Raw genomic sequence first — 25,555 nt, forward strand, 5'->3', positions numbered from 1 at the left:
GCTGATGTACCTCAACTTAATTTACCCATTTTTGCTCTATATCTCTTGATACCCGTAACTAACACAATTCTATTAATCTTAGTCTTGAAAATGTTAAGGGACGCGTTAATTTGCAACACCTAAAGCTCTGATTGGGTCCCCTTGATCAGAGGACCTGATTGCTGATTGGTCCCCTTGGAGGATAAGACACACCCAGCAGTTTCTCTGGAATATGTAATTAGAACTATCCTGCCTACGTAATCAGTGACTTTACAAAGTGTCATTTGCACCATTCTGACTGCCGACTCCAGACAGAACTGGGCTCACTTGGAACAGACAGGGCTCACTCTCACGGGTTAAGAGCTCCCAACCCCTCAAACAAGTTCCTGCCCCCACCCCCCAAGTTTGTGACCTCCTCCCTCCACCCAAGTTCCTGACCTACTCCAAACACTGCCCAAGTTCCTGACCCACTCATCCCCCAATCCAAGTTCCTGATCTCCTCCCCCCAAGTTCCTGCCCCCACCCCCCAAATTTCTGAAATTATCTCCACCCAAGCTCCTGACCTTCTCCCTCCCACCCCGGCTTCCCGATCTTAACCTCCTTCCCAAATTCCTGACCTTCCTCCACTCCCAGCGCGTCCTGTCTCCGGGCAACGACCCTATCCCTGGCTGAAGGGACGTCGCCCCTATCCCCGGCCGAGTGGCCTGACGCCACTTACCTCGGCGGCGGCGGGGCCCACCCGAAGTCCTCGGCAGGACCCGTTTAACTTCCCCCCGTTCAGCTTCTTCTCCCACCCCCCCACCCCCGTTCAGCATCTTCTCCCCCCCCCCCGTTCACCTTCTTCCCCCCCCCGTTCACCATCTTCTCCCCCCCCTTTCTTCCCCCCTCTCTTTTTCCCCCTTCCTCCCCTCTCTTTTTCCTCCCTCTCTTTTCCCCCCTCACTCTTTCCCCCCCCCACTCTTTCCCCCCCCCACTCTTTCCCCCCCTCTCTTTCCCCCCCCCTCCTCCCTCCCCCCTCACTGTCAGAAACATAGAGAGACACTGACAGAGACAGAGAGAGAGACACACACTGGGGAGGCCCCATCACAGCTCTCTGTTGGAGGGCTCCCAGTGCTGCAGTAGGTAAGTAGAATTAATTTTTAATTTATTGATTGATTTTTTATTATTTTTTTTATTTTATTTTTTTGATTGATTTATTGGTTGATTTATTGATTTATTTATCATTTATTACTGATGATGGCTCTTTATTTGAAAAATTGAAGTGTTTAATGTTTGTAAACTTCCCTTTCCCCCCCCCATCTCTCGTTCTCTACGCCTGATTTATAAGTGTAGGGAAGGTTTTTCTGAGCGTACAAAAATCTACACTTATTCCATTCTAAGTTAGTTTGGAGTAATGTTTCGCTGCCTAAACTTGCAAATCAGGCGTAAGTGGCTGGACACGCCCCCTTTTGGAAAAAAAATCTGTTCTAAAATGAAACTATTCTAACTCACGAGAACTGGAGCAAACTAAATGCCAAGAATTGCAATTTCTAAGATGCTCCATTCTAAACTAATTGTTCCAAAAAAATAGGAGCAACTCAGGCTGAAACTATGGTGGAAAACCAAGGTTCTAGTACAGATCACTGGGGAACACTAGTTGTCACATTCTATCAATCAGAGAATGTTCCCTTATCTTACCCTCTGTTACCTACGTCTCAACCAATTACCGACCCATGTCATAAGGTTACCTCTCATTTCACATGCTCTCATTTTCGCTAATAATCTGTTCTGTAAAACTTTATGGCGGGATCCCTACTGGCCTCATACCTCATTTTTCTGGGACTCCATTCACTGTGCATCTTAAACTTACGAGTCACACTCTCAGTTGTATAACTTTAAGTCTGTATTGCACACCTATCATAATATCCAGTCCAATGATAAACTTTGCTGAAGTATCAGGTATAAAAAGTGCAAGTTAATAACACCGAACCTAGAGTCTGTACTAGAAAGTGTACCTGTATTTACTTGGATCCAAAGGGCTAGTGAAAAGTACCGATGAGATATACTGATGATATAATAATTTATCACACAGTGCTGCTATGACCAGTGGATAAGTTTACTTGTATATTAACAGAAACGTGTTTATTGTAGCCAGCTGAACCACACAACATAAGAAATAATGTCATTATTTTAAAATATTTTTGTACAAAAACCACACAACTCTGACCTCATTAACATTTAGGATAAATTTGAAATATTTTATGTTGCATGTACAGTACATTATTAAAAATTACTTCACAAAAGCTAATTAAAAATGGCATTGATACACTGAGGTCAAATATTGTTTTCATATTAGTGCCCGAGTCTCAGCAGCATGTGCACAGTATAAGGGGAAAGCAAATCTTACTAGTGCGTAAAATCTCAAATCGTGTCCATCTAAGAATTGCAGTAGATTTACAAAAACCTGTTTAATCCATTTGAATTTCAAAATGGTAAGCAAACTTTTAAATAAAGATGTTTCCTGCCAGTTATTGCAGGACAGTTGGCTTGACCGCCGTTAAGACATCGGTTTAAAGGATCAGGTTAAATTTCCTTGTGATGATACTCAAATTGGTGATAACATCATTATTTTCACAACAGATTTTGCAATAAAGCTCTGGTCAATTGAGCAACTTCTTTTCCCTGCCAGTAAGAACTATCAATATGTAAAATATTTCCCCTCTGTCTCTAAAGCTGGAGGTCGGAAGCAAGCATCAAGGGATAGAATGGGGTAACTGGATACAGAATGGGAGAGCACAGTAGAACTACTGGTATCTCTTCTGATTTTCTTTCTTTAAGCAGTTGCAAAAATAAAGCCAATCATTTATTTTTCCCTTTTTATGGAAAGGATCCCAGTGGGTTGCATGGTATGGAACAAAGCTACACACAGCAAGAAGGTATCAGGTTGAATCCTGTCTGGGCTGAGGTAATTGGTCTCAACTGGGACAGCACACTTGGTCTTAGTATCTTCAAACTGGGGAAAATCATCAGAGTTCTTGCTCCTGACCACTGGTGGGACCTGCTGGAAAGTAGACATTGTTTGAAGGTGGGATAGGACCAGCAGTGCTTGTAAATACCCCATTAACAGTCACTTTGGTGAGGTGCTGGAAGGGGCTGCAGTGGCGTGTGGAGCCATACTCCAGCAGGAGTCTTCACCTTCAGAAGAGGAGGTGCAAGGTCAGAAAATCAAATGGATAATGAAACTTTTCTCGGTTGGAATTTCATGAAGAGGCTAGTCCTGTGTTCCAACCAGGCAGTACAAAAATTATTTCAGCCGTTACTACTTGGGCCCCATTTACCACTTCAGCGAACTTTCCATTCATCCTTCACTAAGAGGGATAGTAGCCAGAAATGTCAACCTGCAGACAATTATATTATCTAATATTAGTTGCAAGCAGTATTGGGAAATTATGAAAATACGAGCTAGAGGACTTACTGCTACCACCACAGCTAAATCCAGGTCAATGTATTTTAGTCATCTAGACTACTTCTTTGAAATTGTGGAAAACATTGTGAAAATTGTGGCAGACCCCATGTATCATTTTTTTTCCCTTTATTGGCTCCCAGTCGCCAAAGCCTCAATTTAAAAATTCTCATCCTCTTGTTTAAATCCCTCCATGACCTCATCCTTCCCTATCTCTGTAACCTCCTCCATTCATATTAGCAACCTTCCGTGAACTCTCATCCTCTGACTTTGGGTTCTTCTGCAACTTTCTGCCGCCACCCCCCACTCCCCCTCACCATCGAGTCACAATTGGTAGACATGCTTTTAGCTGCCTAGGCACAATACTCTGGAATTCCAATTTTTACCGCTCTATCTCTCCATTTCCCTCTACTGCTTTAAAACCTACTTCTTTGATCAAGCTTTTGGACACCCTCCTAATATTTCCTTCTTCGGTTTGGTGTCCATTTTGTGATTATGTCTCTATGAAGCACTTTGGGACTTGTTTCTATGTTAAAGGTGCTATATAAATGTAAATGTTGTTTAACTCACTTGCCAGCTGAAAATTTCTTACAGCAGCAACACCACTTTAAATACAATTACAAATGTCTTCTCCCACTCTGAATCTTAAGAAGGCTGAGATTTTGGAAAATCTGACAATTCTTGAAACTTAAGAGTTTATACTAGCCGTTAAGATTACAAATACATGAGTGTCTTTCAGTGTATAGTGCAATTCTCCCAGTATATATGTAGGTGATGAAACTTGAGCTTATTGAAGATGATGGTGAATTCTCTGTTAAATTTTGATATGTCCCCTATGCTGACTGAAGTTCAATGCATCATATCAGTATCCTCGGCAGTCCTTGGAAAGTTGTTCATCTTTCCTGAATCCCTCAATGATCAGGTTTGGATAGCTGAGGATTAGGTTTGGCTGCACAAACTGGACCAGTCTATTCTATTTTGGTTTACATTGACTTTTTATTGCTGTCCACACAATGGGACAATCAATGTGCCCCGTAACTTCATAGCAAGAGCAGCTTTAATTGAGAACAGTGAGAAGATTTGGGGGCACAGGGAGACTGAATGCCTGTTGTAGGTTTTATGGTAGTTCTCAATCGAAAATAAGTTGTCTTTGGCCATATCTGTAATCCAGTGCAACAGACTCAGGCTCTTGGGTGGCATATTCTTTCTGGGGTGATTCGTCCATTTGCAGTAATATATGCAACTCTGTAGGTTTGCTAATAATATTGTATTGGTCAGTTCTCTATAGTTAAACCTGCATGTATCACTGTCTATAAAACATATCACTGCTATTTTAATACATTTGGTTCTTTACCTTTAATATGAGTAATAACTTTATGAAAATACCATGTCATTGATTAGGCTTTATACTTTTGTAAATAAGATAACAAAGGAAAACATAAATAAGAATAATCATTAAGAAGCATCAATCAATACTGAGTCTGAATTACGAAATGTATGCAGACAGCCAATAGGTGCCGCCCTTCACCTGTTGAATATACCAGAACTCTGCACAGTTAGCACCACGGATGCAGTAGCACTTTGAAATATTAACATAAACATCAGTCCAGGGGAGGGGGAGAAAAGAGCCCTTTCAAATAAAAAATTAATATCAATATTCAGATTAAATCTCAGTTGTGATTCTCAATTTTAGTCCAGAAACCAGAAGTGAAAGTCTTATTGCTGGTAATGCTAGTTTTGCAAGTTTGGACGAATATTGCTGGATGCCATTTCTTCGCCAAGGGACAAGATTGTTCCAGTCATTGTTATGGATACGTCGGCTCATTACGATGATCAGGAATTTTGACTTGCAGGAGTGAGGCCTTAAAACTGGCTCGCAACTTCTGATTCTTCTGACATGTACCATTGGTTCTGTGGATGTTCTTTGACCCAGTGTGGCAAGTGTCGCTGTAGGATCAAGAACAGAACGATAAATGCATGGCCTCTCATTTCACATGAAGAAGTTGTAATAGGTCCTACTATGGAATTTTCTGAGTTCACTTTAGCGATTGAGATTCAGCGCAGACAGGCGGGTAGAATGAAACCCGCCTATAATGAGGATGCGTCAGAGTGAAAACGAAGGATAAAGCCTGTTCTTCCTGTAATCCCTTTTTTAAATTACATGTTTCTTCTGTCAAGTACAACGATTCATTTTTACATTCACAAAATCGCAAATTAAAACAAAGGAGACGATTCAGCCAATCTTTTATCATTCATTTAGGAAACAACTTACAGGCACGTGGATCTTAAATGAGTTTCAAGTATTTCCCTAGGCTACCTTGATCGCTTTAAATTGGCCACCAGTTTTAGCCTGCATCTACTGTTTTAGCTCACCTTGAAATAATGTTCCAGGGTGAGCTTTTCTGTGCCACCTAATACCATATTTTTTTTTAGATTCCCTTCTGGTCTCCAGAGTGTCAGCCATGGCTCAGTTGGTAGCACCCACGCCTCTGAGTCAGAAGGTTGTGGGTTCTTAATCCCACTCCAGAGACTTGAGCACAAAAATCTAGGCTGACACTCCAGTGCAGTGCTGAAGGAGTGCTGCAATGTCGGAGGTGCTGTCTTATGGATGAGACATTAAACCGAGGCCCCGTCTGCTCTCTCAGGTGGATGTAGAAGATCCTATTTTGAAGAGGAGCAGGGGAGTTATCGCCGGTGTCCTGGCCAATATTTATCCCTCAATCAGCATCACTAAAACAGATTATCTGGTCATTATCACATTGCTGTTTGTGGGAGCTTGGTGTGCACAAATTGGCTGTCATGTTTCCTATATTACAACAGTGACTACACTTCAAAAAAAAATACTTCATTGGCTGTAAAGCGCTTTGGAGCGTCCGGTGGTCGTGATAGGCGCTATGTAAATCCAAGTCTTTCTTTACTTCTCTGCAGTCTAATCCCTTAACTCCAACTGCTGATGCTATGAGTCAGCCTCATGGATTTTGTCCAATTGAATGTATTCCCTGGGGGTGATTTTCAAATACTACCTCCTCATTTCTCCCCTGAAAAATAGGTGGCTGGCAGAGGAAAATCTGAGGGGAACCATGGACACTTAAGGCCCCCGATGCAATTTTGAGGAGTGCCTATAAATGAGCAGGCAGTATGCCCACCTGTTTTGAACAGGAGACTATTTAAATATGGAAATGTTCCACCCATTTGTACAAGGCAGTGAGCGGCCTAACCAACAGCCCTTAACGGGACCATGGGTGGCCGCTCCACAAAAGGACTCCAAACCTCTTTTCCTTTTATCTGTGTAGGGCCAGGAGACCAGGAATACTCTTCTTGACTCCACAACAATACAGCGACCCGCTGCAGATACATGTTCATGCTGATCTGGGTTCGACTTCACCTCGCAAACCACAGTCCCAATCTGCAGGCTGGCTCAGCTCGGAGCTGACCTAGTTTCTGCCCTCCCACGACCAGCGAGTTGCAGCGCAGCGCCCATTTGCTTGCTGCATTCAAAAGAGACCCAATCCTGGAAACAGCTCTGGCCTATCGACACTCGCTTTGGGCAGCCAGTAGAAATTTTAAAGGGCCCTTTGTGACTTGGTGACTAAAATTGGGCACAGCATTCAAGGTATCTTTTGAGTATTGTGCAGTTTTAGCATGAGATCCTCTGCCTTATAACCAATGTTCCCTGTAAGCTGAGTGGCTGCGGCTTTTCAATGTAAAACCTTAAAGGGACCAGCTGACGCCAAAAGAAATTCGAGCGAGCATTACTTATAATCGTAATTTTACAAGTCCATGTTCCCTGCAGGGAGCCAGGCCTGCCAACAGTGCATATTAGAAATTTAGTCCAGCTTTGGCAATTAATTTTTGACCATTAATATTGCAGAATTATGGGCAGCAAGCATCTGAATTTCCAATATGTACTGTTGCAGGTAAGGGGGCCGAAATTGCCCACTGCTGGAAACAGGCGCACCTGCCGTTTTCGATGTGTTCTGGCCACCCCACTACATGGGGCGGCCTAACTGTCGAACTTCAGTACTTCGAGGATTTTTTCCGAGCGGGGCGGAAGTGGCCTCATCATAAGAGCGGAAGTGGGCTGGGGCAGAATGGCCATCACTAGCGGGACAGAAGTGGGGGCGGGGCAGAGTAGCCTATGCTGTCAGTTATCAGCGCCGCGCTGTTTACGCCATCGCGTCACAACGTCAGAATTGTCGGCCCGACCTAGCATCAATGGCAGTGCCATCTCCCCTTTAAGGGCGGCAGTGCCACCTTGGCACAGAGAGTGTACCGACAGCAAAAGCTGTTGGGGGCACCGACCTGCGGCGGGGCTGCTCCCGTGGGGGAATACCGGGAAAGGGGCCATTTACCGAGCGGCAATTTCGGGAGGGGGTCCCCGCCAGTCGGTAAGGGGTCGGCGTGTGCACGCCGTGGCAAGAAAATGGGCGGAGCTCCAAAACTGAGGGAGGGCAATTTTCAAAATGGCAGCCCCTCCACAGAGACTCGGTAACCATTCTGCTCCGACCCTTGGCTGCCGCTTTCAGACTGCCAGAGACCTTATAAAAAGGGGCAATTTTGGTCCCAAGGTTTCCTGTTAGCAATTCAGACTTGTAAAATGACCCCTGTTATGTACTGCTTAGGAATATATGTTAAGTGCTTGAGTCTACCGTGACAATGTTCCCTGTAAGCTGCGTGGAAGGGAAAGGTCCCATGCAGGCCGATCACCGGCTTCTCCATTGTAAATACAACGCATGTGTGAAAATTTAAACGGTCCACACACTAAAAGAAACAGGCCATGCAGAACAAAGTGCAACTTACAGGGAACATTGACTGTGATCCCAAATCCTTTCCACTAAAGATCTAGCTACTGCTGCACAATACATATGCATGCAAGACACCAGTTTTTCCTTCCAAATTGCAGTACCTTATACTTGCCTCTCATAAATTTCATCTGCTACAGTGGCATAAAAAGGGGAAATTAGGGATGCGTGCAATAAAGGTACAGCAGTTATCATGGGTGACTTTAATCTCCATATAGATTGGGTTAACCAAACTGGTAGCAATACGGTGGAGGAGGATTTCCTGGAGTGTATAAGGAATGATTTTCGAGACAATATGTCAGGGAACCAACTAGAGAGTAGGCCATCCTAGACTGGGTGCTGTGTAATGAGCGAGAATTAATTAGCAATATTGTTGTGCGAGGCCCCTTGGGGAAGAGTGACCTTAATATGGTAGAATTCTTCATTAAGATGGAGAGTGACACAGTTAATTCAGAGACTAGGGTCCTGAACTTAAGGAAAGGTAACTTCGATGGTATGAGACATGAATTGGCTGGAGAATGATACTTAAAGGGTTGGCGGTGGATGGACAATGGCAGACATTTAAAGATCACATGGATGAACTTCAACAATTGTACATCCCTGTCTGGAGTAAAAATAAAACGGGGAGGGTGGCTCAACCATGGCTAACAAGGGAAATTAGGGATAGTGTTAAATACAAGGAAGAGACATATAAATTGGCCAGAAAAAGCAGTAACCCTGAGGACTGGGAGAAATTTAGAATTCAGCAGAGGAGGACAAAGGGTTTAATTAGGAGAGGGAAAATAGAGTATGAGAGTAAGCTTGCTGGGAACATAAAAACTGACTGCAAAAGTTTCTATGGATATGGGAAGAGAAAAAGATTAGTGAAGACAAATGTAGATCCCTTGCAGTCAGAATCAGGTGAATTTATAATGGGGAACAAAGAAATGGCAGACCAATTGAATAAATACTTTGGTTCTGTCTTCACTAAGGAAGACACAAATAACCTTCCGGAAATACTAGAGGACCGAGGGGCTAGCAAGAAGGAGGAACTGAAGGAAATCCTTATTAGTCAGGAAATTGTGTTAGCGAAATTGATGGGATTGAAGGCCAATAAATCCCCAGGGCCTTCATCCCATCCCAGTCTGCATCCCAGAGTACTTAAGGAAGTGGCCCTAGAAATAGTGGATGCATTAGTGGTCATTTTCCAACATTCTATAGACTCTGGATCAGTTCCCATGGATTGGAGGGTAGCTAATATAACCCCAGTTTTTAAAAAAGGGAGAGAGAAAACAGGGAATTATAGACCGATTAGCCTGACATCGTGGGGAAAATGTTGGAATCAATTATTAAAGATGTAATAGCAGCGCATTTGGAAAGCAGTGACAGGATCGGTCCAAGTCAACATGGATTTATGAAAGGGAAATCATGCTTGACAAATCTTCTAGAATTTTTTGAGGATGTAACTCGTAGAGTGGACAAGGGAGAACCAGTGGATGTAGTGTATTTGGACTTTCAAAAGGCTTTTGAAAAGGTCCCACACAAGAGATTAGTGTGCAAAATTAAAGCACATGGTATTGGGGGTAACGTATTGATGTGGATAGAGAACTGGTTCGCAGACAGGAAGCAAAGAGTAGGAATAAACAGGTCCTTTTCAGAATGGCAGGCAGTGACTAGTGGGGTACTGCAAGGTTCAGTGCTGTGACCCCTGCTATTTACAATATACATTAATGATTTAGATGAAGGAAGTAATATCTCCAAGTTTGCAGATGACACTAAGCTGGGTGGCAGTGTGAGCTGTGAAGAGGATGCTAAGAGGTTGCAGGGTGACTTGGACAGGTTAGGTGAGTGGGCAAATGCATGGCAGATGCAGTATAATGTGGATAAATGTGAGGTTATCCACTTTGGTGGCAAAAAGAGGAAGGCAGAATATTATCTGAATGGTGGCAGATTAGAAAAAGGGGAGGTGCAACGAGACCTGGGTGTCATGGTACATCAGTCATTGAACATTGGCATGTAAGTTCAGCAGGCGGTGAAGAAGGCAAATGGCATGTTGGCCTTCATAGCGAGAGTATTTGCGTATCGGAGCAGGGAGGTCTTACGGCAGTTGTACAGGGCTTTGGTGAGGCCACACCTTGAATATTGTGTACAGTTTTGGTCTCCTAATCTGAGGAAGGACATTCTTGCTATTGGGGGAGTGCAGCGAAGGTTCACCAGACTGATTCCTGGGATGGCAGGACTAACATATGAAGAAAGACTGGATCAACTAGGCTTATATTCACTGGAATTTAGAAAAATGAGAGGGGATCTCATAGAAACATATAAAATTCTGACGGGATTGGACGGGTTAGATGCACGAAGAATGTTCCCGATGTTGGGGAAGTCCAGAACCGGGATCACAGTCTAAGGATAAGGGGTAAGCCATTTAGGACCGAGATGAGGAGAAACTTCTTCACTCAGAGAATTGTGAACCTGTGGAATTCTCTACCACAGAAAGTTGTTGAGGCCAGTTTGTTAGATATATTCAAAAGGGAGTTAGATGTGGCCCTTACGGCTAAAGGGATCAAGGGGTATGAAGAGAAAGCAGGAATGGGGTACTGAAGTTGCATGATCGGCCATGATCATATTGAATAGTGGTGCAGGCTCGAAGAGCCAAATGGCCTACTCCTGCACCTATTTTCTCTGTTTCTAACTATGTTTCTATCATCATCATAGGTAGTCCCTCGGTATCGAGGAAGACTTATTTCCACTCTTAACATGAGTTCTTAGGTGGCTGAACAGTCCAATATGAGAATCAAGGTCTCTGTCACAGGTGGGACAGATAGTTGTTGAGGGAAGGGTTGGGTGGGACTGGTTTGCTGCATGCTCTTTCCGCTGCCAGGGCCTGATTTCTGCATGCTCTCGGCGACGAGACTTGAGGTGCTCAGTGCCCTCCTGGATGCACTTCCTCCACTTAGGGCAAAGAACCATAACAAGGACAGATGTCAGGAAATATGCCTTTAAGTTGCTAGAAGCACATATTAAACAAAAAACCTGGACATTTTTTTTTACTGGTCAATGGGTATATCAGATTTGTTGTAACTTAATGCATGCATTAGCAGCCCTGAATGAAGCAAGAGTGGCTAGCTCTGTATTCAAACTTGTACATACCAGGTATTGAATTTCTTTATGAAAACAGTCTGGAACAGAGTTCCATCAACAGAAGAAGTATTGTATGAAGCTTCACTGTTGGAATTCTGTACGGACTTTTTGAATTGATGGAGATTGAAGGGCAGCTGCAATATTTATTTGCTCCTGACATAAATGTGGAGGTCTGGCATGAGTGCAAGCAATTCTTATGGTGCTGCTCCAGCCATGATCTTATAGAGAACTGAATGCGTGGCTACATTACTTCAACCCTGTCGCAGGTGGACTCTGACATGGAGTGGGCAACAACTTCATTGGTCTGCAAGACTTTGAACCAGACTAATCTAGGAGCAAGACATGGATGTTCTCTGCAACCTGTCAAACAGAGCCCCAGTACACCATCGCTGACAGGATACAGGCTTTGAACAGCATTGGGGCTGCCAGCAGCGACAGGAGGACTGAACAAATTGGTCTGAGACCATTTTATTGAACAATCTAAGCTAACAAAATAAGTGTTGTTCTATATACAAACATAAGCATCTTGCTGACTAATCTATTGAATGATTAATATTTAGATTAGAGGGTTTATCAACATTTTCACATTGTTCGCATCAAATTTTGCATTGTAGGAACTTGTTTTTGATTGGGTAAGCAAAATCAAAGGTTTGGAAGGAGAGTGAACTTTCAAAGTTCAGTCACATTAACACCTGTGAAACCACTCTATAATATGAAGTAAATTTGTTACGACATAATGTGCAATATTTTCTCAATAGGTAGCCTCCATCTTAAACACTGGTCTATCAAAGCATTGCATTTCTACCCTGGCTGTTATGACTAAAAATGAATCACATCGGTAAGGTTTAGTGCTTATTAATGAAGCAGCCTAGGAAGCCAATTTGCTAATATTGTTGTGGATTGATTAGCAACTCCAAACCTTAGATTCAGGTTAAAGATTAATTTTGTAGCCCAGCTCTTGTTGCTTCTGTGGTAATAACAGCAGGTTGAAAATCCATAGTGGGCGCACACAGTGTCGGTGCTGGGATGCACCACCTCAGACCTCAGGCGCTGACCCCGCCAAATGTTCATGGGAAGGTCCTGTAGTTAACAAATAAATGATGGGCACCCACACCAATAATGCCAGGAGACGGAGAAGAGTTCTAGTATGAGCACTACTGCAAACCGGGAGAATCGGAGGAGGAAAAGAATGTCTCTGTGAAAGGGTTGGGCAATTGGATGGGGATACAGCATCTCTGTGAATTGGGTCCAGAGGTTAGAGTACATTTGTGAAGTTGGGAGGGGATTAGATGGTTGGATGTGGGAACATGACTATTGCGGTAATTTTTGGGAAGTGATAATCTTGTTGGTGTGTTGAAAATGTGTGTTAGATTAAAAATCAATCAATTCTGAGGTATAAAATTAATTAGTCAAAATACATTAAAATTCTACATTTTCCAGGGATCATACCTCAGTTCTCCCCTATATATGTAGCACCAGTTTTGTTCATTTGTATTTCCCCCTTCAGCCTCTCGGGAATATTTACTGTATTTATGTTCCTCTAATACAAATGAAGGAATGTTGGATATACCTACAGCTTAGGCCACAAAGCTCCCACCTAACTACTTGTTTTTACCTGTCGGAACCCTACAAGCAGAGCCATTCTTAAGTAGTCAGATTTTGGGGACTGTAGTCAACCTTTTTGAAGATGTTGATCAGTGTCTGCTCGTTTTCTAGGCTGGTGTGTATATAATCTCAGGTATTGGACAACATATAAAAGTGCTTTACAGGGTCAATTGAAAGCATGACAGCTAAAACAAGGAACAAAAGGGAAATGGAAGAAGTTCAGATGGGAGATGATGTGTATCTGTAAAGCATGCACTCCCATGTTCCGCCACCAGGGAGCGCATCCCCTGAAGTCCCAAGGGATCCTAAGGCCTGTTCCTCACTCTGAAGTCCTAAGGCCTGTTCCTCACTCTGGAGTGTCTTGATAAAGACTGAGGTCACTGTTACTTTAACCTCCCTGTGTGCAGTCTCATCTGTGTTAGGAACACAATAACTGGCGGCGAGTATATGAATCCAACACAAAGATGCAGCAAACTGTGGGCATCCTGGAGAAGTTCTCGGAGGGTGAGGACTGGGAAGGCTATGTCGAACGGCTAGACCAATACTTGGTAGCCAATGAGCTGGACGGAGAAGGAAGCGCTGCAAAAAGGAGAGCGGTCCTCCTCACGATCTGCGGGGCACCGACCTACAGCCTCATGAAGAATCCACAGATAAGTTGTATGAGGAGCTGTGTACACTGGTTCGGGAGCATCTTAACCCAAGGGAGAACGTGCTGATGATGAGGTATCTGTTCTACACGTGCCAGCGATCTGAATGTCAGGAAGTGGCGAGCTACGTCGCCGAGCTAAGGCGACTTGCAGGACAATGTGAGTTTGATAGCTACCTGGAGCAGATGCTCAGAGACTTTTTTGTACTGGGCATTGGCCACAAGACCATCCTATGAAAACTTTTGACTGTAGAGACACCGACCCTCTGTAAGGCCATTGCGATAGCACAGGCGTTTATGTCCACCAGTGATAACACCAAGCAAATCTCTCAGCACACAAGTGCTAGCAACGTTCATAAATTAACTGGAACTGTGTTTGCGAGCAGAAATGTACAGGGCAGAAACCATGAGTCTGCAACTGCCAGCAGGCCTCAGGTGACCCAGATGACTCAGAGTCTGCAACAAAGGATGAATGCAAGGCAATTCACACCTTGTTGGCGTTGTGGAGGCTTCCATTCAGCCTATTCATGCCGCTTCAAAGGGTATGTTTGCAAGAGCTGTGGAACAATGGGGCACCTCCAACGAGCTTGCAGACGAACTGCAAGCTCTGCAAAACCTGCTAACCATCACATGGCAGAGGAAGATCAGTCCATGGTGGATCAAAGCAATTTCGAGCCTCAGAAAGAGGAGGCAGATGCTGAAGTACATGGGGTGCACACATTTTCAACGAAATGTCCACCTATAATGCTAAATGTAAAATTGAATGGCTTACCCATAGTCATGGAACTGGACACTGGCGCTAGCCAATCCATCATGAGCAAAAAGATGTTTGAGCGACTGTGGATCAACAAGGCACTCAGACCAGCCCTGAGCCCCATCCACACGAAACTGAGAACATACACCAAAGAGCTCATCACTGTCCTGGGCAGCGCCTTGGTCAAGGTCACCGACAAGGGCACGGTGCATGAACTGCCACTCTGGATTGTCCCGGGCGATGGCCGCACACTGCTTGGAAGGAGCTGGCTGGGCAAAATCCGCTGGAATTGGGATGACATCCGAGCGCTATCACATGTCGATGAGGCCTCATGTACCAAGGTTCTTAACAAATTTCCTTCCCTTTTTGAGCCAGGCATTAGAAACTTTTCCGGGCCGAAGGTGCAGATCCACTTGGTCCCAGAGGCACGACCCATTCACCACAAGACGCGAGTGGTACCTCACATGATGAGGGAGAGAGTGGAAATTGAGCTGGACAGGCTGCAACGCAAGGGCATCATCTCCCCAGTGGAATTCAGTGAGTGGGCCAGCCCGATTGTTCCAGTACTCAAAAGTGATGGCACAGTCAGGATTTGCGGCGATTATAAAGTAGCTATTAATCATTTCTCGCTACAGGACCAATACCCGCTACCTAAAGCAGACGACCTATTTGCGACGCTGGCAGGAGGAAATATGTTCACCAAGCTCGACCTGACTTTGGCCTACATGACGCAGGAGCTGGAGGAGTCTTCGAAGGGCCTCACCTGCATCAAGGGACTGTTCATCTACAACAGATGCCCGTTTGGAATTCGGTCGGCTGCAGCAATCTTCCAGAGAAACATGGAGAGCCTACTCAAGTCGGAACCACGCACGGTGGTTTTTCAGGACGACATGTTGGACACGGGTCGGGATACCGTCGAGCACCTACAAAGCCTGGAGGAGGTCCTCCAGCAACTGGATCACGTAGGTCTGCGGCTGAAGAGGTCAAAATGCGTCTTCATGGCAACAGAAGTGGAGTTTTTGGGGAGAAAGATTGTGGCGGACGGCATTCGGCCCACAGACGCCAAAAGAGAGGCTACCGGGAACGCGCCCAGGCCACAGAATGTCACAGAGCTGCGGTCGTTCCTGGGACTCCTCAACTATTTTGGTAACTTCCTACCGGGGTTAAGCAGCCTCTTAGAGCCCCTACATGTGTTATTGCATAAAGGTGAGAACTGGGTATGCGGAAAAAACCAAGTAATTGCTTTTGAGAAAGCCAGAAATATTTTATGCTCCATCAAGCTGCTTGTATTGTATAACCCGTGTAAAAGACTTGTGCTAGCATGTGATGCATCGTCGTACGGAGTCGGGTGTGTATTACAACAAGCCAACATTGCGGGGAAGTTGCAACCTGTCACATATGCCTCCAGGAGCTTGTCTAAGGCCGAGAGGGCCTACATCATGATTGAGAAAGAGGCATTAGCGTGTGTGTTCGGGGTAAAGAAAATGTTTGGCCTCAAATTTGAGCTGGAAACCGATCACAAGCCCCTCATATCCCTGTTCGCTGAAAACAAGGGGATAAATACTAATGCCTCAGCCTGCATACAAAGGTGGGCACTCGCGCTATCAGCGTATAACTATACCATCCGCCACAGGCCAGGCACCGAGAACTGTGCGGATGCTCTTAGTCGGCTACCATTGCCTACCACGGGGGTGGAAATTGCGCAGCCTGCAAACTTGTTGATGGTGGCGCAGCCCGCAGACTTGTTCATGGTCATGGATGCATTTGAAAATGATAAATCACCTGTCACGGCCCGACAGATTAGGAATTGGACCAGCCAAGATCCTCTGCTGTCCCTAATAAAAAACTGTGTACTGTATGGGAGCTGGGCCAGCATCCCCATTGAAATGCAAGAGCTAATCAAGCCGTTCCAGCAGCGAAAGGACGAGCTGTCCATTCAAGCAGACTGCCTGTTGTGGTGTAACCGCGAAGTGCTACCCAAAAAGGGCAGGGAGACATTCATCTCAGATCTCCACAGTACACACCCGGGTATAATAATGATGAAAGTGATAGCCAAATCCCACGTGTGGTGGCCCGGTATCGACTCTGACTTAGAGTCCTGTGTACGGCAATGCAGCATGTGTGCTCAGTTGAGCAACGTGCCCAGAGAGGCACCACTAAGTTTGTGGTCCTGGCCCTCCAGACCATGGTCGAGAATCCATGTCAACTATGTGGGTCCGTTTCTCGGTAAAATATTCCTGGTGGTGGTGGATGCTTTTTTAAAATGGATTGAATGTGAAATAATGTCGGGAAGCACCGCCACCGCCACCATTGAAAGCCTGAGGGCCATGTTTGTCACCCACGGCCTGCCTGACATAGTGGTCAGTGACAATGGGCCATGGTACACCAGTGCCGAATTTAAAGAATTCATGACCCGCAATGGGATCAATCATGTCAACTCGGCCCCGTTTAAACCAGCCTCCAATGGGCAGGCAGAGCGGGCAGTACAAACAATCAAACAGAGCCTTAAACGAGTCACAGAAGGCTCACTCCAAACCCGCCTGTCCCGAGTACTGCTCAGCTACCGCACGAGATCCCACTCGCTCACAGGGGTGCCCCCGGCTGAGCTACTCATGAAAAGGACACTTAAAACCAGACTCTCGCTGGTTCACCCCAACCTGCATGATCAGATAGAGAGCAGGCGGCAGCAACAAAATGTAAACGATGGTCGCGCTACTGTGTCACGGGAAATTGATCTGAATGACTCTGTGTATGTGCTAAACTATGGACATGGTCCCAAGTGGATCACGGGTACGGTGATAGCTAAAGAAGGGAGTAGGGTGTTTGTAGTCAAACTAGACAATGGACAAATTTGCAGAAAGCACCTGGACCAAACGAGGCTGCGGTTCACAGATTGCCCTGAACAATCCACATCAGACACCATCTTTTTCGAGCCCACAACACACAACCAAAGGATCAACGACACCAACCCGGACCAGGAAATTGAATCCATCAAGCCCAACAGCCCATCAAGGCCTGGCTCACCCAGCAGCCCTGCAGGGCCAACAACACGCCAGCCCATCGAGGGCACAGCCAACACACCAGAACAGACATTCGTACCAAGGCGGTCCTCAAGGGAAAGAAAGGCTCCCAACTGCCTCACCTTGTAAATAGTTTTTGATATGTCCTTACTATATAGTATAAATGCACACGAGGCCCATACTTGAGAGAAGGTCACTCTGTGACCAGTTACCTTTATTACCAAGACCTCAAGAGATGAACGTGGGTGGAGCATCCCCTTTTAGATCTGAAAGTCCAGGTTAGGAGTATCTCCCACAAGTTCACCCCTTTGTGTTATTTTATGTTCTCTAGGTGGACAACTTAGGTCAGCTTATACATGGGTTACAATGATAGTTGAATACATGACATCACCTCCCCCCCAAAGTCTTATTGGGATCACAGGTTAAGTCTCTCTGGTGGTTTATGCTCCCTTGTAGAGAGCCTGAGTTGGGGCTCAGGTTGTTGGGCGCTGGCCTGAGTGTCTGCTGTTTGCGGTGCCTCAGGAACTGTCCGGACTGCCCACAGTGACTGGGCTCTCCTCCACTTGGTTCCGGTGTTCGGTCACCTGTGGTGGAGTAAACTCTACGTCGTGTTCTTCCTCTGCTTCTTCTATGGGGTTGCTGAATCTCCTTTTAGTTTAATCCACGTGTTTGCGGCAGATTTGTCCATTGGTAAGTTTAACTACCAAAACCCTATTCCCCTGTTTGGCAATCATAGTGCCTGCAAGCCATTTGGGCCCTGCAGCGTAATTAAGGACAAAAACAGGGTCATTGACATCACTACATCGCGCCCTCGCATTCCTGTCATGGTAGTCACATTGTGACTGACCCCTGCTCTCAACAATTTCTTTCATAGTAGGGTGTATAAGGGATAACCTGGTTTTGAGCGTCCTTTTCATTAGCAGCTCTGCGGGTGGAATCCCTGTGAGCGAGTGTGGTCGGGATCTATTGGCCAACAGGAGGCATGATAAGCGGCTTTGTAGGGAACCCCCTTGGATTCTGAGCATCCCCTGTTTGATTATCTACACTGCTCGTTCCGCCTGGCCGTTTGAGGCCGGCTTGAACGGTGCCATTCTGACATGGTTGATTCCATTGCCTGCTATGAAGTCCTGGAATTCAGTGCCAAGACATCCGGTAGACCATGGGTGGCGAACATTGCCCATAGACTTTCTACCGTGGCAGAGGATGTGCTTGAATTTAAAATGGCACACTCAATCCATTTGGAGTAGGCAGAAACTACAACCAAAAACCTTTTTCCCATGAAAGGACCTGCATAGTCCACGTGGATGCGTGACCATGGCCAGGGGCTAAGGGGGGCTTCCCTTGGGGCATTGCCCAGCTGAGCACACGTGTTGCACCTGCAAACACAAAGTTCCAGGTCTGCACCTATCCCTGGCCACCAAATGTGTGACCTAAATCATGACAACGCCCGGGTGCTCAGTATGAAGTTCTCTGATAAACACCTCTCTGCACCTCTGGGGCATGACTACTCAGTTTCCCCTCAGTAGGCAATCGGCCTGAATCAAGAGTTCATCCTTGCGCCTCTGAAACGGTATAAATTCCTCAGGGCATGCCCCGTACGTGGCTGCCCTGTCCCCATTCAGGACACATTTCTTAACTAAAGACAGTAGCGGGTCTTTATTTGTCCAGACTTTAATCTGATGGGCTGTCACAGGCGAGACCTCACTTTCGAAAGCTTCAACAGCGGTAATAGATGGCTAACATAAGTGCCCACCTCTGTATGCGGGCCGATGCATTCGCATTTATGGCCTTGTTGTCGGCCAAAAGGGACGTTAGGGGTTTCTGATCTGTCTCCAGCTCAAATTTCCTGCCAAACAGGTACTGGTGCATTTTTTTTACTGCATATACACATGCTAGCGCTTCCTTTTCTACCATCCCGTAGCCCCTTTCTGCCTGGGACAGACTTCTGGAGGCATAAGCTACCGGCTGTAACTGACCCTTGGCATTCACATGCTGCAACACACACCCGACCCCATAGGACGACGCATTGCACGTTAAAACAAGTTTCTTACACGGGTCATATAACGTTAACAGTTGGAGCGTAACTATCAAAAGCCCTTTCCTGGCTGTCCCCTCAGACCCAATCGCGACCTTTGCGTTGGAGCACATGTAGCGGCTCTAACAGCATGCTCAATTTGGGAAGAAAGTTACCAAAATAGTTCAGGAGCCCCAGGAACGAACACAACTCCATCGTGTTACGGGGTCAGGGTGCTCTCTGGATCACTTCTAATTTGGACGCAGTGGGTCTGATCCCGTCTGCTGCTACCCTCCTCCCCAGAAATTCTACCTCTGGAGCTAGGAAGACGCACTTCACCTTTTTCAGTCACAGCCCTATCAGGTCCAGTCTGCGTAGCACCTCCTCCAGGTTGTGGAGGTGTTCTTCAGTATCACGATGCATGATGAGGATGTCGTCTTGAAAAACCACCGTCCTTGGAATCGACTTGAGGAGGCTTTCCATATTTTGCTGAAAGATCGCGGCGGTCGAACGAATCCCGAACGGACATCTGTTATACCCAAACAACCCCTTGTGTGTCGTGATTGTGGTCAGCTTCTTCGACTCATTCGCCAGCTCCTGGGTCATGTAAGCTGAGGTCAGGACCAATTTTGAAAAAAATTTGCCACCGGATAGCGTCGCAAAGAGGTCCTCCGCTCTCGGTAGCGGGTACTGGTCTTGGAGTGACACCCGATTGATGGTGGCTTTGTAATTGCCACATATCCTGACTGACCCATCCGCCTTGAGCACCAGCATTATCGGGCTCGCCCAGTCACTGAATTCGACTGGCGAGATGATGCCTTTCCCTCAGCAGGCGGTCCAATTCACATCCTATCTTTTCCCGCATCACGTACGGCACCGCTCTGGCCTTGTGGTGCTCTGGCCTGGCGTCGGGTTTATGTGAATCACTACCTTGGCCCCCATGAAAGTGCCGATGCCGGGTTGAAATAATGAGTCAAATTTGTCCAGGACCTGTGAGCGTGATACTCGCTCCACAGAAGAAATTGCATTGACATCGCCCCATTTCCAGTTCTAGATAGCAGGCCAACTCCTCCCCAGTAGTGCGGGACCGTCCCCAGGGACAATCCAGAGTGGCAACCTGTTCTCCGAATCTTTGTGGGTCACGACTACCGCGGTGCTGCCTAACACCGGAATGATCTCCCTTGTATATGTCCATAGCTGTGCGTCAGTCGGCAATAATTTTGGCCTCCTGGCCTTGGACACCCACAACCTTTCTAACTGTTTGATACTCATCAGGGACTGGCTGGCTCCCGTGTCTAGCTCGATTAATACTGGGATGCCATTGAGGAGCACTTTCATCATTATCGGTGGCGTCCTGGTATATGAACTGCATATGTGCTCCACATGAACTCGCTGAACTTCAGCTTCCAGCGATTTCCCCCAGTATTCATTTGGCCTCAAAGGCTTACATCGGGCCCGTCTTCCTCGTACATCAACCTGGCTGCAGGCTTCCTGCACATACGTGCCAAGTGACCGCTGACGTTGCAGTTTCTGCAGGTATATTGCTGATACCTGCAAGCTCTGGCTGGGTGTTTGCCTCCACACTTCCAGTATGAGCTAGAGGCCTCGTTGTTGGAAACAAAAGGTCCCTTACCAGTCGATTGTCTCTGACTGTCTCTGTAACTGCCCTTAAGTGCACCATTAACAGGTGTTGATGGCCCCATTACTGGCCGCATTGCGATGGCATGAATCGCCGTTCAGCTGGCCATTGTCTCTGTTGAATTCCCCCTTTGGGTTTGACTACATGCTGGGGCATGTCCGATTGCCCTTGTCTGCCTCGAGTACTGTGTGCCGTGTTAACAATCCCTGGTCGTTTGCCGCATTTGAGCCAAGATTTTTGTCATACATCATTCTGGTCTCTTCCTCCCCTGAGATAAATGTCTGAACTATCAGAGCCGCCGCTTCCAAGGTCAAGTCTTTGGTCTCAATCAGTTTCCTGAAAACCCCAGTGTTCCCGATGCCCTCAATAAAAAAGTCTCGCAGCATCTTCGCTCTGCATGCATCTGTGAACTTACATAGGCTCGCCAGTCGCCAGAGATCTGCCACGAGTCAGGAACGCTTTGCCCTTCTCGCCGCCGGTGCGTGTAAAACCGGTGTCTCGCCATGTGCATGCTACTCGTCGGTTTAAGGTGTTCCCCGATCAACTTACTGAGCTCTTCGAATGTTTTGTCCGCCGGCTTCTCTGGCGCTAGAAGGTTCTTCATCAGGGAGTACGTTCTGGATCCACAAACTGTCAGGAGATGAGCCCTGCGTTTGTCGGCCGAATCCTGTCCCAACCATTCCTTAGTGACAAAACTTTGCTGTAGTCTCTCAATAAAGTCGTCCCAATCATCACCAACACAGTACCTCTCTTCTGTGCTGCTAGTGGCCATGCTCGCGTGGTTTTAATCCCAGTTTCTCGTCGCCAATAATATGTCCTTACTATACAGTATAAATGCACACGAGGCCCATACTTGAGAGTAGGTCACTCTGTGACCTGTTTCCTTTATTACGAAGACCTCGAGTGATGAAGGTGGGAGGAGCTTTCCCTTTTATACCTGAAAGTCCAAGTTAGGAGTGTCTCCCACAAGTTCATCCCCTTGTGGTCAATGTTCTCAAAGTGTACAACTTAGGTCAGCTTATACATGGGTTACAATGATAGTTGAATACATGACAGTTTTCACTTTGACTTTGGGTGGGAGTGATGTTGTGTATCTGTAAAGCATGCACTCCCATGTTCCGCCACCAGGGAGCACATCCTCTGAAGTCCCAAGGGATCCCAGCATCCCTTGGGAGCATTGTATGTAAGCCATACCCTAAGGCCTGTTCCTCACTCTGGAGTGTCTTGATAAAGTCTGAGGTCACTGTTACTTTAACCTCCCTGTGTGCAGTCTCATCTGTGTTGGGAACACAATAGGAAAGAAGGCAAAGATCAATGAGAAGGTTTTGTTAGGAGGCTTTTGAAAGCAGCTGCAGAGGGATCAATGGAGAACGTTCCAGAGGGGAGGGAGGGGCATAGCCCTGAAAGAAAAACCATCAAAGTTTGACTGGGGAACAAGGAGTAGCCTGGTGTCAGAGAAGCAGAGGGTGCATGCAGGGACGTACACCTGGAGAAGGTCACCAAGGCAGGTTATAGAGGCATTTTAAAGTGAAAAAGAGGATTTTGAAATGAAAATAAAGTAACATTAGGAAATAAGGTGGTGTTCAATCTTATTAGCTGCATGCCTAAACCAAAGATGAACTCAAATGACCCTTGAATTGGAATGTGACCTTTGGACTGGCATAGCTGTACAAATAGGTATGTGCAGATATTTCTATTTAACCCTTTGTCCTACACAGTTCCCCTTATCTGGAGAAAAATGTGTTTGTAGAAAATACTTTTCGTCATATCATCAAGTTCATCTAGTTCATTCAACTCTAAACCTTGAGGGCTCATGGGGTTGGGGTTAACATGTTAGCATGGATAGAGGATTGGTTAACAGACACAAAACAGAGAGTAGGGATAAACGGGTCATTTTCCAGTTGGCAGGCTGTAAATGGTGGGGTGCCGCAAGGATCAGTGCTAGGGCCTCAGCTATTTACAATCTATATTAATGACTTAGATGAAGGGACCGAGTGCAATGTATCCAAGTTTGCTGACGATACAATGCTAGGAGGGAAAGAACCAGGGTACACAGTCTAAGGATAAGGGGGAAGCCATTTAGGACCGAGATGAGGAGGAATTTCTTCACCCCAGAGAGTGGTGAACCTGTGGAATTCTCTACCACAGAAAGTTGTTGAGGCCAATTCACTAAATATATTCAAAAAGGAGTTAGATGAAGTCCTTGCTACTAGGGGAATCAAGGGGTATGGTGAGAAAGCAGGAATGGGGTACTGAAGTTGCATGTTCAGCCATGAACTCATTGAATGGCGGTGCAGGCTAGAAGGGCCGAATGGCCTACTCCTGCACCTATTTTCTATGTTTCTATGTTTCTAAGCTGTGAGGAGGACACAAAGAGTCTGCAAAGGGATATAGACTGGTTAGTTGAGTGGACAATAAGGTGGCAGATGGAGTATAATGTGAGGGAATGTGAGGTTATTCACTTTGGTAGGAAGAATAGACAAACAGAATATTTTTAAATGGAGAGAAACTATTAAATGTTGGTGTTCCGAGAGATCTAGGTGTCCTCAGGAAACACGGAAAGTTAGCATGCAGGTCATGGGAGGACAGGCGCACCAACATCAGCATCCTCGTCCAGGCTAACATCCCCAGCATTGAAGCACTGACCACACTCGATCAACTCTGCTGGACAGGCCACACAGTTCGCATGCCAGACACAAGACTCCCAAAGCAAATGCTCTACTCGGAACTCCTTCACGGCAAACGAGCCAAAGGTGGGCAGCAGAAAAGCTACAAGGACACCCTCAAAGCCTCCCTGATAAAGTGCGACATCCCCAACGACACCTGGGAGTCCCTGGCCCAAGACCGCCCTAAGTGGAGGAAGTGCATCCGAGAGGGTGCTGAGCACCTTGAGCCTCAACGGCGAGAGCATGCAGCGGAAAGAGCGTGCGGCAAACCAGTCCCACCCACCCTTTCCCTCAATGACTATCTGTACCACCTATGACAGAGTCTGTGGCTCTCGTATTGGACTGTTCAGCCACCAAAGAACTCACTTCAGGAGTGGAAGCAAGACTTCCTCGATTCCGAGGAACTGCCTATGATGAAGGCAAGCAAATAACATGTTGTTCTTTATTGCAAGGGGGTTGGAGTACAAAAGTAAGGAAGTCTTACTACGATTGTTCAGGACTTTGGTTGGACTGCACCTGGAGTACTGTGCACAGTTTGAGTTTCCTTATCTGAGAAAGGACATACTTGCCTTGGATGTGGAGCAACGAAGGCTCACTGCATTGATCCTTCGGATGAAAGGTTTGTCCCATGAGAAGAGATTGAGTAGATTGGGCCTATACTCTCTGGAGTTTAGAAGAATGAGAGGTGATCTCATTGAAACAGATAAGAGTCTGAGGGGGATTAACAGGGTAGATACTGAGAGGTTCTTTCCCCTGCTGAAGAATCTAAAAGTGTGGGGCATAGTCTCAGAATAAGAGGTTGGCCATTTAAGACTGAGATGAGGAGAAATATCTTCACTCAGAGGGTTGTGAATATTTGGAACTCTCTACCCCAGAGGGCTGTGGAGGCTGAATCATTGAGTATATATAGATAGATTTTTGGACTCTAGGGGAATCAAGGGATATGGGGATCAGGCGGGATAGTGAAGTTGAGGTCGAAGATCATCCGTGATATTAAATGGCTGAACAGGTTCTAAAGGCTGTATGGCCTACTCCTGCTCCTAATTCTTATATTCTTATGTTTTAACCTTTTTCTTTGAAGTCTGTATGTTTCCTTTCCTCCTCCTGAAGGTGCTAATCCTTGGTTTCACTTCAATCTAGCAGCCACCCGGTACCTCGCTTAGGTGACCATTTTTCATGTGTGCGCTGGCCATTGAGTTGGTAGGCCATTCGAACATGGATCACTGTCGAGCTCAATGCTTTTCTCACTCTTACCTCCATACACATGCTGGGATCAATAGATAACAATCAAGAGTTGAATCTCTAGCTGATTTCCCCACCCACCCATCCTCTCCTAGGGGAGTTAAGGTCAAATTCAGCTGCCTATTTTCTGCCCCGGCAATGTTTCTTACAATTCTAGTCAAATCTTGTTTGTTTTATTAATCTCTTGACAACTGCAGATGAATTTACTCAACTGGTTCCTGCCATGCCATGCAGACTGGAGACTTTTATGTTTGGAGGCCTTTTTATACATCAAAGATTGATCTGGTCACATCTACAATGCTCAACGTGATGGGAAGTAATATGACTGCTGTCGAAAATTCCAGCAGCCGTCAAGATCACATTTGGATCACTTTTAATTTCAGTGGGACTGGTATTGTTCTAACTTGCTTTGTATGCTACCAGTTTCGGCTGCTAAGTAACACTGCAATGTTTAAGCATGCAATAAACCCCACATCAATTAAGAAGGGATGACAGTCTTATCTGATATAAACTTGTCTGAACACAGATAGATTTTCTACTTTGAACTACATTTCAAGCTGGAAACTGTAGTTACTGAGCAAAATTCTGAAAATAAATTGTAAAGATGTGCAATAAATACCTCTTTG

At 45.9% G+C, this 25,555-nt stretch overlaps 1 protein-coding gene across 2 annotated transcripts in view; it reads right to left on the bottom strand.

The window, feature by feature from the left end:
• Positions 1–4,392: 4,392 nt before the first annotated feature.
• The window catches only part of inavab (innate immunity activator b), an 82,578-nt gene continuing 61,415 nt past the window's right edge, over positions 4,393–25,555 (bottom strand). For both annotated transcript variants that reach the window (XM_070858952.1, XM_070858953.1), the window contains exon 10: positions 4,393–5,368. In XM_070858952.1, the coding sequence (XP_070715053.1) occupies positions 5,285–5,368 (84 nt within the window). In that variant the 3' untranslated portion in view covers positions 4,393–5,284. The remainder of the gene's footprint in view (positions 5,369–25,555) is intronic.

Source organism: Pristiophorus japonicus, chromosome 17 (assembly GCF_044704955.1).
Source record: "Pristiophorus japonicus isolate sPriJap1 chromosome 17, sPriJap1.hap1, whole genome shotgun sequence".
NCBI classification, from domain to species: Eukaryota; Metazoa; Chordata; class Chondrichthyes; family Pristiophoridae; genus Pristiophorus; species Pristiophorus japonicus.